The sequence below is a fragment of the Cynocephalus volans genome, chromosome 6, assembly GCF_027409185.1.
Source record: "Cynocephalus volans isolate mCynVol1 chromosome 6, mCynVol1.pri, whole genome shotgun sequence".
NCBI lineage: Eukaryota > Metazoa > Chordata > Mammalia > Dermoptera > Cynocephalidae > Cynocephalus > Cynocephalus volans.
This window is the reverse complement of record NC_084465.1, coordinates 61,516,989-61,532,552: the sequence shown is the minus strand read 5'-3', so window position 1 is coordinate 61,532,552 and position 15,564 is coordinate 61,516,989. Positions and strand designations below refer to the sequence as shown.

The window sequence follows — 15,564 nt, the reverse complement described above, 5'->3', positions numbered from 1 at the left end:
GCTGTGGAGTTGTGGGGTGGAGTGCAATTGTTGTTCAGCAGGCAAAATACCCAACTTCCCCACCCTGGCTTCAACAAAACATTCCACTTATATATCAGGCTTTTGCTGTGGCTTTTATTAGGGGAGAGGGGGGTGAGGTAGAGAGAAGTATTATGCTTTAAAATAAAGAAAGTTCAAAAATTACTGAGCTGAAAAACCTGAGCTAAGGTCTCTTCAATTGTAATATTCTGTGATTATCTCCTACTTCTTAGCTATATTCCAGAAAAGTAAGATGATCATCTTATTGAGGGATTACTGAAAATAGGATTAATGTATATGATTTTAAAAGCTTCCTTTTCTTTAATAATGGGGCTTTTAGAGTGAATTAGGTAGATAACAGGTTCGGCTCTTCACTTTACCTGTGTCAGCACAGACTATATTGTGTCTGGGGGAGATTTTATCTTTCTCTGGAAAAATTTAATGTTTAAATTAAATGCCCTTTTACTTCAAAAATAAGCAATAACTAGAGAAAAGCAAATCTTACAAAGCCATGAAGTTATACCTTTTAAATTTGTACTTCAATAAAAAAAATCAGAAAAATTAGTTGCTATATAACTAAAGTTTAAGTGAACACAGTGTCCTATCAAAATAATTACAGAACTTCTCCAAAAATAAAAGCAATTTGTCATATATTAGAGTACTAAAAAATGGGAATATATAAAATTCCCAGACACTTGAGTCTTTAAAATACCTCATCTTAAATGTTACAGCTATGATTTCATGACTCATATCAATACCAATCACAGTGACCACAACAGTCAATTTACAGGAACTATTTTTAAAGCATATTTTGAATTATTGATCTTATCTAGCTTAAAAAATTAACACAAATCTTACTGTATCAGCTTTCTTACTATCTTAGTCACACTAGTAGAATTCGTATCCATAAATCAACTAGAGATTCTACTTTCATTACAGTATTTCTCAGAAATAACATTAATAGATTTGATTGTTAAGAAATAATTCTGAAGGTTTATGATCTTATTGAGGCACAATTCAGAAGATGGAAGACTGGTGTACAGGAAGGGTCCACTTACACGGTAGTGAGTCTGTCCAACCACTCAGCATGGAAATTTCAACATGGTCTTATTGTTTTCTATTGATACTTTTTAATGTATTCTGGTAGAAAATCAGTGCTAAATAGTATAATAAATCAAGGGAATCAAGGTCTAACGATAAAATGCTTGAGAACATTCCGGCACATCAAAGTCTATTGCATTCCATGTGTTTTTTAGGCAGGCATTATTTATAAATTTATGTATAAAATTATAAAATATGATCATCACACAATATAGTAAGCCTGACAATATCTAAAAATACTTGATACTCTTTACTTTTATAAAAACTTATTTTCTTATAAAAGGTAAAATATTAGTGGCAGAAAATTTAGGAAATACGGAATGGCAAAAAAGAGGGAAAAACAAACTTTTAAAAATGAAAAATAACAAACTTTTAACAAAAAAGTGACAATGATTTTATAAACCCCATTTTATCCTGCAAAATGCTGACTGAATTCAGATTTTCTTCTCACATGTAATTAAATTCAACCCTTTGCTCTGTGCCTAGAGAACTGCTCAATGGACATAAGCACTTATAGTAAATCTTGTATGCTTTCAGCATCAAAAAAGTACCAAGTAGAATCAGCCTTCAGAATATACTTGGGATTCTCATAAGTTACATTACCAAAGTGAGTTACTATCACTGATTTGAAACTATGCCATTAAGATTATAGAGTAAAAACTTAAGTGAAAACATCTGATGATTAAGTTTACTTTAGGAACACTAGATAACAGAATTGATGTTATAAAATTATTTATTGTTACTAAGATTTATACTATATAATGCTTCTTGATTTTTACCAACGATATTTTTTTTGTTTTAAAAAATTTTGTAATTCAGATAGAACACAGCTCGCATATTCCCCTTTAAATTTTAAAAAGATTTATATTTTGGATGTAAATATACTTACTGATTTAAGAAAACCATAGCCAAGCATCTCTTTTACATACCTCTTTTTAACCTATATACTGCTAAAAAATTTTCAGATTACTACGTTTAAGGAAGTGGATGCTAAGCAAACAAATGTAATGCCTGGAATGCGTCTTTGTAAACAGATTAGAATACCATCTAGTAACCTTTAGGATGGGCTACCTTCTAATTTAAGCTTTTATTTTAATTATTTATGGAAAGTGACTATGCTCTTTATATGTTACAATTAATACACAAAATTTTAAATGCATCCCAGAAATAGTTATAAATCTGAGAATAGAGATTCTTTTCTAGGGACACAGGCCCAAAGATTAGGCATTCTGAAATCAGTTTTAAGTTTCTCAAGATGTAGCGTGGCTGCTACCTAAATCACACCAGACTATGCTATCTAAAATTTCAAGATTATTATAAAGAGAGCTGTTGGGAGAATAAATAACAGATTAGTACTATTACCTTTTAGCCGGTGACTTAGAATCTGTTCCAAAATAGCTGCGAAATTGTTAAATTCAGGAGAAGAATCATCAATTGTCTCAAAGCAAGACTGATCAATCAGGGTCTTCACAGAAAACCTATGAAAAAAAGATTATTGTTGCTTTTAGGCAGAGTTGATTTATTCACCTAAGTATGAAAAAAATGGGAGGAAGGAAATTTTGGGAAGAATTACAGAAATATTTTATAAGATAATATATTCTGAAAATCCCATTTATTCAAATTCACTCTGTAAACAGAAAATTGTACAGAAATATCAGTAAATATATGTATTTACTATCTGTTAAAATCTGAATACTTGTGTCCTCCCAAAATTCATGTCGATATCTAATCCCCAATGCAATAGCATTAAGAAGTGTGGCCATTGGGAGGTGATTAGGGCAGGAGGGTAGAAGCCTCGTGAATGGGATTAGTGCCCTTATAAAAGTGGCCCAAGGAAACTGTTTGCCCCTTTCACCATGTAATGACACACAGAAGGTGCCATCTGTGAGGAACCACTGAATCTGCTGGAGCCTTGATCCTTGACTTCCCAGCCTCCAGAACTGGGAGCAATAAATTTCTGTTGTTTATAAGTTACCCAGTCTAAGGTATTTTGTTACAGCAGTCTAAAAGAACTAAGTCACTATCTATTCACCAAACTAAGCCTTAGGATTGCCACTGTCCTCACAGCCATTAACATCAGCATCAAAATATGACTTAAATTATTAACTCCAAAATACTCAAAAGCCATAATACTACATGTAAGAAATTTGAGCTTCAGATGCAAATATTTTAAGTTATGATCATAAAATAGAATAAAAAGGATGTGAGCATTCATGAAGTGTAGAGTCAAAGTTTTTATGAGCTATATAAATAGTAAAACTTGCAAATCTGTAATGTGTGCTACATTTTTTTCTTATCAAAATGTCCTTTGTCCCTATTTCTGACTGCCAAAAATCAGTGCATTTTCCAGGTCTCAGTTGAAATGCCATCTCTTCAATTAACAAGTATCCTCTTTCCCATGCCCAGCACAGACTAGCATTTTGTTTTTATCTCCCTTAACTACAGTTTATCTTATTGCTGTCATTTGTGTTGTCTATCTCTACCTCATTAGACTATAAATTCTTTCAGGGCAGAAATGCCTTCTGAATGTTTGTACCTTTCTCAGTACCTAGGACAATGCCTTGAACACCGTACTCAGTAAGTATTTGCTGATTTATTCATAAGTTCTATTTTGAAAGAATGGCAAAGAAACATTTAATTTCCAATTCAATGAAAAAAAAAAACCTAATGATTTTTAACATGTACAAGGGTAGTTCAAAAAGTTCATGGGAAGGGGCCGAGCCCGTGGCGCACTCGGTAGAGTGCTGCGCTGGGAGCGCGGCGACGCTCTCGCCGCGGGTTCGGATCCTATATAGGAATGACCAGTGCACTCACTGGCTGAGTGCCGGTCACGAAAAAAAAAAAAAAAAAAAAAACGACAAAAAAAAAAAAAAAAAAAAGTTCATGGGAAGATTTGCATTATCTGTTAATTTTATTTTTTCCACAAACTTTTAAAGTATCCTCGCATAGAATCATATAACCACCATCAAAATCAGTGTACAAAACAGTTCTTTCACCTCAAACAATTCCTTTGTGCTATCCCTCTATAGTAATATCCTATAAAGATGATAGATGAGTGCCGAACAGTGAAGAATGAAGAAAAGGGATAAATGACAGCTGTTAATTAGGAATGAAAACTATGAAAGAGATAAAAGAGTATAAACTGTTTCTAAAGTTTTAGGCTTGACGGTTACACTATTTAATTAGGACAGAAAATACAAAATACAGGCATAAAGGAAAATACAGATTTGTTTATATGGGTTATATCTACTATGATTTACCATATTAGAAATTAAACTGAGAAATTTTCTAAATATATGCAGTCCTCACTCAGCACAGTGGTCCAGGACCATAAAATTGACTGCAAGCTGAAACTATGTACAACGATCTTAATAATCAATGAAAAAATTACAATTGTTCTGAGACCTTCACAAATTTTTGTCAAAATATTAGAAACTGTCTTACAGCCAGTTATAATGTACAGTGAAATGAAAAAATAGTAAGACAGATTTTTTCAGTTCACTGTAATTTAAAACATTGGAAATACTGAGAAATAGTGTTTTACTTCTTTGTTAAAAACGTATCAAGAGTAGTCTAAACAGCACTTGCCTTATTTTTCTCATTGTACAACCAAAGATGTGGAGTCGGCATCTTTTCTACGCCTTGGCAAATTGTCACATTCCTTTCTAGGTTTCGATCAGCTTCCAAAATTTTATCCTTTATCCTTTCAATGCTGTGAAATACCTCTGAGAAGCCCTTTAATGGGAACTGTTTTATTGATGTTACTTCCTCTGGGACATCTTTTTCCTTTCTGTAGCAATCGTTTTCCTTTTTTATATTAATAAGTTCACCTCTGCTAAGTTCCTCTGAGTGTGTATCTAGATACTGTTGAATAGCAGTAATGTCAACAATCCCACAGTCAACTATTTATTTCTATAACTCCATTTATGTTCTATTCAAATTTCACTTCAAACATTATTGCTTCCCGTTTCTTTTCTGTACTTTCATCTTTGAAAGTTGGCCAATTCACTCTTTTGATTATCCATTTTTGTAAAATATCATGTGGGTTTATCACCATGAGATAACTACAGGCTTTGCTTTCTGTGCATGAACTGAATAACGGATGCATAGTGACCAATCCTAAACAGACTTTGCAAGAAATGTTATGATTAGTCAGTCACTGATCATGATGGGCATTTGTTACTTACATAGTAATTTGTGGACTGAAGAGCTAGCAGCAAAACGTGTATTTTATGCAACTACAGTAATATATGGTGGTAATTCAAATTAGAACTGTGTTATTGTAGGGACTGATGTTATGTAAAAAACTGGGGTAACTGAAATATTGGAACCATGCAAAGTAAGGACTGCCTGTATTTATTATAAACAAATACATCACGTTAGCATAAATGTTTTTATGAAAACTGTATTTTCCAAAACAAAAATTTTGCAAGAATAGCATTGTTTACACGTTTACAAATGTCATTAATGTTGTGCTAAGCAGAAGATAATTAGAGTCTCCTATCTGTTTCTGCATTCAATCTATTCTAATATTACACATTAAGCAATGCCCAGAGAACTCCTCCATACACTCATTAGAGAATAGGAATTTAAAAGGCAAATAATGTCTTGAAATTGTTAAGAAAATAATTTTGATCTTTCGGACCTATGAAAGGGTCTGGGTCCAGGACCACACTTTCAGAACCACTGCTCTAAGGCATTCTTGGTATATAATGAAATAACTCTTCTCCTATGCAACTAGAATGGTACTACTTATATACCATTATGCATCCTTGGGAAAATTGAGAACACAGTGACAAATTATATACTTTGTAAAATGCAATGGGAAGAAAAATCCATGGTTATTAACACACATATTTTTGTAGCATCAAGAAGCATTTACAGATCAATCAGTAGTCAACAAAATACATGAATCTCTTTCTCATGATATCAGTAGATTATGTTCCCACAAAAGATACTATCTGCATGATAAAACCTAAGATGATGGATCTCAGAGTAGTAAATTACTTTTAATTCAACATCTGACTAAAAACCAAAACAAAGCAAAGCCCAAATATCCCAAAGTAAATCATTAGAAATAATTTCTGTTATTTTCAAGCATGAAGATATTTAAAGGTGAGAAAGCATTTTAAATAATTTCTATTATATCAAGGCTAATAATGAACAAAAATAATGTCCCCCAGCTTTGCTTCACTCATCCTCTATATCCTGCTCTCCTCCTGACAACACAAACCAAAATTTAAGAAGGCAAATCAGTTCCTTAGATTCCATGTTTTACTTCCAGCTAGCCAACTCTTCTCACTCAACACTTAACTTCTCCAAAATCATGTAGCTGGCTCTCTTATGCCAGAATAATGAGAATCTTTCCCCCATAACACAGTAACTAGCTTAGATGTGCTATAAAAACCAAACCTGTAAAAAGAATTTCAATACATCTAAAAAATATCACACAGATGCTGAGCTATTTCCTGATGATGATGACATTAATATTAGTCATCTATTTCCTGAAAAGGACTGATTTTAAAATAATGAAATGACAATTTGATGAATGTCTAAAAATACCAAATCAAGTCTAAACAACAGCTTTTACATAAGAATTAAAAAACTGAAAATTTTCATAAAGAGACATAATTTTTTGAAATGCAGTTTTTGAAATGTCTTTGTTTAAAAAGATTCTCTTTCTTATCTTCAATGTCCAAAAGAAATTTTTGTTAGCTTAGAAGTAAGAAAGAATGACTGTGACTAAAACCTTCAAATCTAAGAACGTGTGAACTACATTTTTCCCTTTGGCAACATACCAAGAAAAATGAGGTAAATTAGAACTTCTCCGTTAATATTGAAGGTCCTGCATTAGTAATATATACATATATGTTTAGCTATATACAGAGATTGAATAGGAAAAATTATATACTCCCACCCCTTGCAACAAGCACCTTGGCCATTTATCAAATATGCTTCAGAAAAAAATATTCAAACAGATTTTATTTATACTATGTTATATCCCTTTTGATGGAATTATATTTGGAGATAACTATAGTAAATAACAGCATCTAGAATCATCTCATTTCAAAACCAAAAAGGGAAAGGTTAAAGTAATTAACAATGATTTTTTAATAGAACATAACTACCCAAATTCTGAGACAGAGTTCTTTCCACTATTTCACACCAAATTTACAGTATTCTTTATGTCCTTGGTGCTAGTATTTTTACCAAAGGTGTGGGGTAACCATCCTCTGCCACTAAAATAATAGCCATCAACAATAATCAACAAGGAGATGGCTGCCAAGAGATATGATAAAATCCACATAGAATATAATGTAAAACAGCTGGCTACGGGTGATAATAAACACAGTACCCAGAGATATATGGTCACTGGAAGGCTTATTTCCTTTCTTATGTTTTATACCAGAGACTCAAAAATATTTTTAGAATCAGCAATTTGCCTTTTTTCAAGTATTATGCAAGTTAAGAATTCAGCCACTGTGGAAAACAGCAAGCAGTTTCCTCAGAGAACTAAAAATGGATCTACCCTATGACCCAGCTATCTCACTACTGGGTATACATATATCCAAAGGAAATGAAATCAGTATATCAAAAAAGACACCTGCACTCCCATGTTCATCAAAACACTATTCACAACAGTCTGGAGATGGAATCAACCTAAATGTCCATCAATGGATGAAATGGATTTAAAAAATGGTGATACATATACACAGTGGAATACTACTCAGCTATTTAAAAAAATGATATTTTATCATATGTAGCAACACGGATGGAACTGGAAACCATCATGTTAAGTGAAGCCAGGCACAAAAAGACTCAAATGTGGAATACTCAAAAAAAAATGTTGTTCTTATAGAGAGTAGAAAATGCTTACCAGAGCTGGGGGTGGGGGATGGGTGAGAGGAGGAAAAGTGGTGGACTAATGAGTACAAAACTATGCCATCTACCCTAAGTGCATCATCATGCAGTACATGTATGTACTGAAATAACATACTGTACCTCACAAATATATAACAAAAAATGAAAGGGAAAAGACAAATTATATCATCAATAAAAATGAAGCAATAAAAAAAATCCTAACCATCATGTGTATTTTCCCCTTTATTTTTCTATAATTTTAATCTATTTAAAAGATTTTATAACGAGAAAAAATAGTTTTCACATATTTTTTTAGCAGGGGTCTGTAGACTACTATCCAAAAAGTTGCCTGTTTTGTAAATAACTTTTATTTCAACACATGCAAAAAAGTCCCAACCATCTTTCCCAGAACTTATACTCTGAAACTCATAAGTCTCTCTCTTACATTGTTTATCATTAAAAAAATTTTTTACCCAATGTAAAAATTAATTTCAAAGTAAAGATAGTTTATCTACAATAGAAATGCTAAGAAAATGAAGGTTGCCAATTTCTGGCTCTATGGCTACACACACACACACACACACACACACACACACACACACACAATCCAGTGGACCTGAGTCATACACACTCAAGGGAGAAAAATATAAAAGGAAAAGCACAGATTTTGAAACCAAATACACAAGTATTTGGGTTTGAATTCTGGCAATATTAGACTTAACTATAAAACAAATCTGATTTAAATAAAAGTTGTTATAATTAGAATTTCCATTATTATTCATAAAGGCTCAATCTAATATTTTTCCTCCAAAAAGCATATTCTCCATGCTAGATATAAATTAAATATATTTTCTTCTGATGTAAGACATAAATTTTATAAGCTTTATTAAATTGTTTTATATATTAATTTTGAGATGAGATCTGGAAAATAATAGATTTGCTCTTGTAATTGCAGATATAAGAAAGATTTAAAAATCTCAAAATCAGATATTAAATTTGAGTATTTAGGAGATAAAGACAATTACCATCACTGGAGAAAATGAATAATGAATCATTTTACTTAGCTTAAACAACAAAATTTGTGCATTATATACATTTTCTATCTTTTATAAAATATTCTCAACACAGTATGTGTTTTGGAATTTTTATCCATTTTTATGAAATGTTATTTTCTAAATGAAAAATTAAAGTAGATTACTTTGGGAAAGTAAATATCAAAAATATATTAGTTAATTTCATTCAACCTTCATCCTTTTTTTTTTCTATTCAAACACTGAAAGATGAATTTTTATTTTCCCATTTCCACATTAAATTTCATTTAAAATAACTCCATTCAAAGGAAAACAAATCCTACAGCTGAAATTACTATCAGGCACTAGGGTGACTCCTTAAAAATTAGTAAAGATGGTTCTTTAACTCAACTTTCAACCTTAGTTTGGAAATGACCACTGCTATTATTCTTCATTAGTTAGAGAGAATTACCTCATTTGACAAGCATGCCTACTATGTATGAGGGTACTTCAAAAAATCTGTGGGAAAACAGAATTGAAAGATAACATGAATCTTTCCACGAACTTTTTACAATACCCTCATAGGTGCTGGGAATAAACTAGATGCTGAGTAAACTATGATTCCTATACTTGAGAAATTCACATTCTAAAAGAAGACAAAAGATAATTATAGCATAAGGATTACTATATTTATTTATATAATCTATTCCAGAAAAAACTCAAGATTGCTTTTGTAGTCATATAAAATACAATCCATTAGCTAGCATAAATTAAAACTAGAAAGGAAGATGAAAAATGTGAGAATATATTTCCACTTCCAAGTAGAATAGAATATAGATAGTGATAGAGCAGCATTCCCACAGAGTACAACTAGTAAAACTGGAGAGAAGGAGGGGGTGGGTTTTAGAAATCATATGTTTGAAGGCTGCAGAGAGCTGCTGACAGAGTAAGAATTAGAGAGGCTAAGACTCCTGAGAAGGGGAAAACTCAAAAAAGTGAGCTGACTTCTACAGTTGCTTTCGTGCAGGAGTGTCTGCCAGTTCTGAGTGCTGGCAGAGTCTGGCACCCACAGAAGGCTGCAGAAAAACCAGAGAAGCTTTTGAAGGAGACTTAGAAAGGCCTTAAATACTTTCCCTTCATCTGGGGCTATGTGGTACAGGAGACTAACATCCTAATCAGAAAGCCTCTGAAAAATAAAGTATTTGGTAGTTTTGGAAGACAAAATAATAGTTCAGTATATGCTGAAGGAAATATAGTTCAGAGTGCTAGAAAATACACCAAATCTAAGTTGAAAATCCTGGAGGGCCAGGGACAAACTACAAGTGGTCTGAGAAGTAGCAGGGTTGAAACCCAGCCTGGATTCAGCAAAGTGACTGGATGAAGATGATCAAATCAAATACTAACTTTGAGTATTTAGGAGATATTGTTTTCCTGTTGTCTTCTACAGACAATCACCATTGCCACCACTCTATCTTCTGAAGGAAGATAACACTAGTAAAGGAAATTGAACAATACCCTACTCTATTGGCCATGAGCTTTAGTATGCTCTTAGTCATATTTTTCTAAAGTCGAGTGGGTATTTAGATAGAATCTAAAATTCTATTTGTTTAATGCACTGTGTTCTCTTTTTAGTGTACGTAATGTTCTTATAAACACTTTGACACATAATAGTTTGGAAAAGGGTAAGTATAACTGTACTGAAAGAACAGCAAAAGTGCTAAACGAAAAAATTAACACACATTATGTGGCATTCATAAAAATCCTAGACATGCCAAATGATAGGACTACATGACCAGAAAAGAAAAAGGACGGGAGGTGGGAGGGGGGAGAACAGACAATAAAAGCAGATGTAAAGATGATCCAAACACCTTAAATCAATGAAAACTTTAAAACAACTATAATTAATATGTTCAAGAGAAAAAAGGAAAGGGAGGCTATAACAGATGAAAAGATAGGTTTTTGATCAGAAGATCAGAGTCTACCAAAAAAAATAAAAGTTCTAGACCTACCTGAAATTAAACTCTTTTGATGGATTAAACAGTAGAACAGACATAGCAGAAGCTATAATTAATGAACTGGAAGAAACGTCAATAGAAAACATGCAAATCAAAGCACAGAGAGAAAAATAAATAAAACATATGAAAAAGAATAAAAGTCAAATGAGGCGTGGTAAATTTCTAACATAAATGTAATTGAGATGTAAATGGAAAGGATAAATATGTGAGTAAATACAAATGTTTTTTCTGAATACCAAGGTAAAATACAAGAATAAAATAATTTTGTAGAAATACATGTAGATTTTAAAAGTATGTTTTAGGATTGGGGGAATAAATGCTTCTAATACTATTGGAGAAACAGTAAAAGTTACAATTTGCATTAGTCTCTAATAAATCAAGGGTAACTGCCAAAATAATAGAAATTAAATATATAATTTATACATTTTCTATACATAAAGAAAAAGAATATATGACTAACAAGTTCATAGACTGAAAAACTGAAATAGTGGAATAAATGGAACTATAAAAAATACTTGAAAACCGGGGGGGGAGGGGGAAGAAGATATAACAAACACAATTACTTGAAGTTGATACGACAAGCAAACAGAAAGGACATTGTTGGGGGGAGGGGGGCAGGGAGAAGGGAGGGAGGTTTTGGTGATGGGGATCAATAATCAGCCACAATGTATATCGACAAAATAAAATTAAAAAAAAAAAACTTGACTAACAAGAAGGCAAGAAAAGAGAAAAGGTGAATGTAAAGAGTAAGACAGTAGCAATAAATTCTATATAATAATAATATTAAATGTAAACGGGCTAAATATGCTAAATAAAAGACTAAGATTATTAGACCAGATAAAATGCCACACACCTATAAAGACACTCACAGACTAAAAGTGAAGGGATGGAAAAAGATACACCATGCAAATGGAAACCAAAAACAAACAGGAGCAGCTATTCTTATATTGGATAAAACAGACTTTAAACCAAAACCCATAAAAACAGACAAAGAAGGCCACTACATAATGATTAAGAGATCTATCCAGTTAGAAGACATAACAATCATAAACATGTATGCACCCAACACTGAAGCACTCAGGTATGTAAAACAAACACTCTTAGACCTAAAAAAAAAGAGACAGGCCTTAATACTATAATAGTCGGTGACCAGAACATCCCTCTCTCAGCACTGGACAAATCAATCAATAAAGAAACACAGAATTTAAATTACATCTTAGACCAAATGGACCTGGCAGATATCTGTAGAACATTTCATCCAACAACTGCAAAATATACATTCTTCTCATCAGCGCACGGAAAATTCTCCAGGACACACCACTTGATAGGTCACAAATAAAGTCCCAGCAAGTTTTAAAAAACAGAAATCATCCCAAGTATCTTTTCAGACCACAATGGATTAAAACTGGAAATCAATAATAAGTGAAACTCTGGAAACTGTACAAGTGCACGGAAACTAAACAACAGGCTCCTGAATGACCTATGGATCCAAAAAGAAATTAACCAGGAAATCAAAAAATTTCTTGAAACCAACAAAAATAAAGATACATCATACCAAAACCTGTGGGATACTGCAAAAACAGTACTAAGAGGGAAATTTATTGCAATAAACACTTACTTCAAAGAACAGAAAGACTTCAAATAAATGACCTAACACTGCACCTCAAAGAACTAGAAAAACAAGAACAATCCATTCCCAAAAGTAATAGATGGAAAGAAATCATTAAAATCAGAGCAAAACTAAATGAAATAGAGACCCCCAAAATGATGCAAAAGATCAATGAAACAAAAAGTTGTTTTTTTGAAAAGATAAATAGACAAACCATTAGCTAGGTTAACAAAAAAAGGGAGAGAGAAGACCCAAATAACAAAACATCAGAAGTGAAAAGGGAGACATTACTTTTTCTTTCTATTGGTTATCTGCATAACCAATACTACAGAAATACAAAGAAGCATTAGAGACTGTTATAAACAACTGTATACCAACAAATATGAAAAATTGGAGGAAATGGATAAATTTCTGGACATATACAAACTACCAAGACTGAACCAAGAAGAAACAGAAAACCTGAACAGACCAATAACAAGCAATGAGATTGAAGCAGTAATCAGCAATCTTCCAAAAAAGAAAAGCTCAGGACTGGATGGCTTTACAGCTGAAGAGGAATTAATACCAATTCTCTTCAAACAATTCCAAAAAATTAAAGCAGAAGCCATTCTCCCAAACTCATTCTGTGAGGTTCTATCACTCTGATACCAAAACCAGACAAAGATACAACAAAAAAAGAAAATTATAGGCCAATTCCTTGATGAACATAGATGCAAAAACCCTCAAAAAAAAACATTAGTTATCAATACAGCAACACATCAAAAAAATTATACACTGTGAACAAGTGGGATTCATCCCAGGGATACAGGGATGGTTCAACATAAGCAAGTCAATAAATGTGATACACCATATCAACAAAATTAAGGACAAAAACCCTATGATTATCTCAACAGACGCAGAAAAAGAGTTCAACAAAATTCAACATCCCTTCAGGATAAAGACTCTCAGTAAATTAGGTATAGAAGGAAATTATCTGAATGTGATAAAAGCCATATATGACAAACCAAGTGCCAATATCATCCTGAATGGGGAAAAGCTTTTTGAGAACAGGAACAAGACAAGGATACCCACTCTCACCACTCCTATTTAACACAGTATTGGAAGTACTAGCCAGAGTAATCAGGCACGAGAAAAAAATAAAGGGCATCCAGACTGGAAAGGACAATGTCAAACTATCCCTGTTTTTGGATGACACCATCTTATATATAGAAAAGCCTAAAGACTCTACCAAAAACCTCTTAGAGCTGATTAATAATTTCAGTAACGTTACAGGATAAAAAATCAACACCCAAAAACAGGTCGCATTTTATACCCCAATAATGAACTAGCAGAAATAGAAATCAAGAAAACAAGCCCACTTACAATAGTTGCCAAAAAAATAAAATACCTAGGAATCAATTTAACCAAGGAGGTGAAAGATCTCTACAATGAGAACTACAAAAGAGTACTGAAAGAAACTGAAGAGGACTCAAAAAGGTGGAAAGACATACCATGCTCTTGGATTGGAAGAATTAACATTGTGAAAATATCTATTCTACCCAAAGCAATCTACAGATTCAGTGCAATCCCCATCAAAATACCAATGCCATTCATCACAGAAACAGAAAAAGCAATCCTAACATTCATATGGAACAACAAAAGACCACAAGTAGCCAAAGCAATCCAGAGCAAAATAAATAAATAAATAAAGCAGGAAGCATAACACTACCTGACTTCAAATTATATTACAAAGCTATTGTAACAAAAACAGCATGGTAATGGCATAAAAACAGACACTTGGATCAATGGAACAGAATAGAAAAGCTGGGAATCAACTGACATACTTCCAGCCAACTGATATTTGACAAAGGCAACAAGAACATACATTGGGGAAAAGACTGCCTCTTCAATAATAGTGCTGGAACAGTTGGTCATCCATATGCAGAAGATTGAAACTGGACCTGTACTTCTCACCATACACCAAAATCAACTCAAAATGGATTAAAGACTTAAATAGAAGACCCGAAACCATAAAGTTACAAAAAAAAAACATGGGGCGAACACTCCAGGAAGTAGGACTGGGCAAAGACTTTATGAATAAGACCCCAAAAGCACAAGCAACAAAAGAAAAAATAAAGAAATGGGATTATATCAAACTAAAAAGTTTCTGCACAGCAAAGGAAACAATCACAGAGTAGAAAGAGAACCTGTGGAATGGGAGAAAATATTTGCAAACTATACATCTGACAAGGGACTAATATTCAGAATATATAAGGAACTCAAACAAGTATACAGTAAAAAAAATAATTCAATTAAAAAATAGGCAAAGGAGATGAATAGACATTTTTCAAAGGAAGACATACAAATGGCCAGCAGGTATATGAAAAAGTGCTCAGCATCACTAAGCATCAGGGAAATGCCAATCAAAATCACATTGAGATATCATCTCACCCCAGTTAGACAGGCCATTACTAAAAAGACCGAGAATAACATGCTGGCAAGGATGCAGGGAAACGGGAACTCTTCTACACTGTTGATGGGACTGTAAATTAGCACAGCCATTATGGAAAACAATATGGAGGTTTCTCAAACAACTACAGATAGAACTACCATATGATCCAGCAATCCCACTACTGGGTATATATCCAAAGGAATGTAAATCATCATGTTGAAGAGATACCTGCACTCCCTGTTCATCGCAGCTCTATTTACAATAGCCAAAATATGGAACCAACTTAAATGTCCATCAACAGATCACCGGATTAAAAAAAATGTGGTATATATACACAACAGAATACTACACAGCCATAAAAAAGAATGAAATTCTGCCATTGGCAGCAACATGGATAAGCCTGGAGAAAATTATGTTAAGTGAAATTAGCCAGACACAAAAAGAGAAATATTGCATGTCCTCAGTCATAACTGGATGGGAGGGAAGAAAGAAAGAAAAGACCACAATAATACATTAAAC

General features: G+C 32.9%; 1 protein-coding gene across 7 annotated transcripts in view; it reads right to left on the bottom strand.

Moving 5' to 3' along the window:
• The window catches only part of RUNDC3B (RUN domain containing 3B), a 155,846-nt gene that overhangs the window by 131,456 nt on the left and 8,826 nt on the right, over positions 1 to 15,564 (bottom strand). For all 7 annotated transcript variants that reach the window (XM_063100344.1, XM_063100345.1, XM_063100350.1 and 4 more), the window contains exon 2: positions 2,482 to 2,597. In XM_063100344.1, the coding sequence (XP_062956414.1) occupies positions 2,482 to 2,597 (116 nt within the window). The remainder of the gene's footprint in view (positions 1 to 2,481; positions 2,598 to 15,564) is intronic.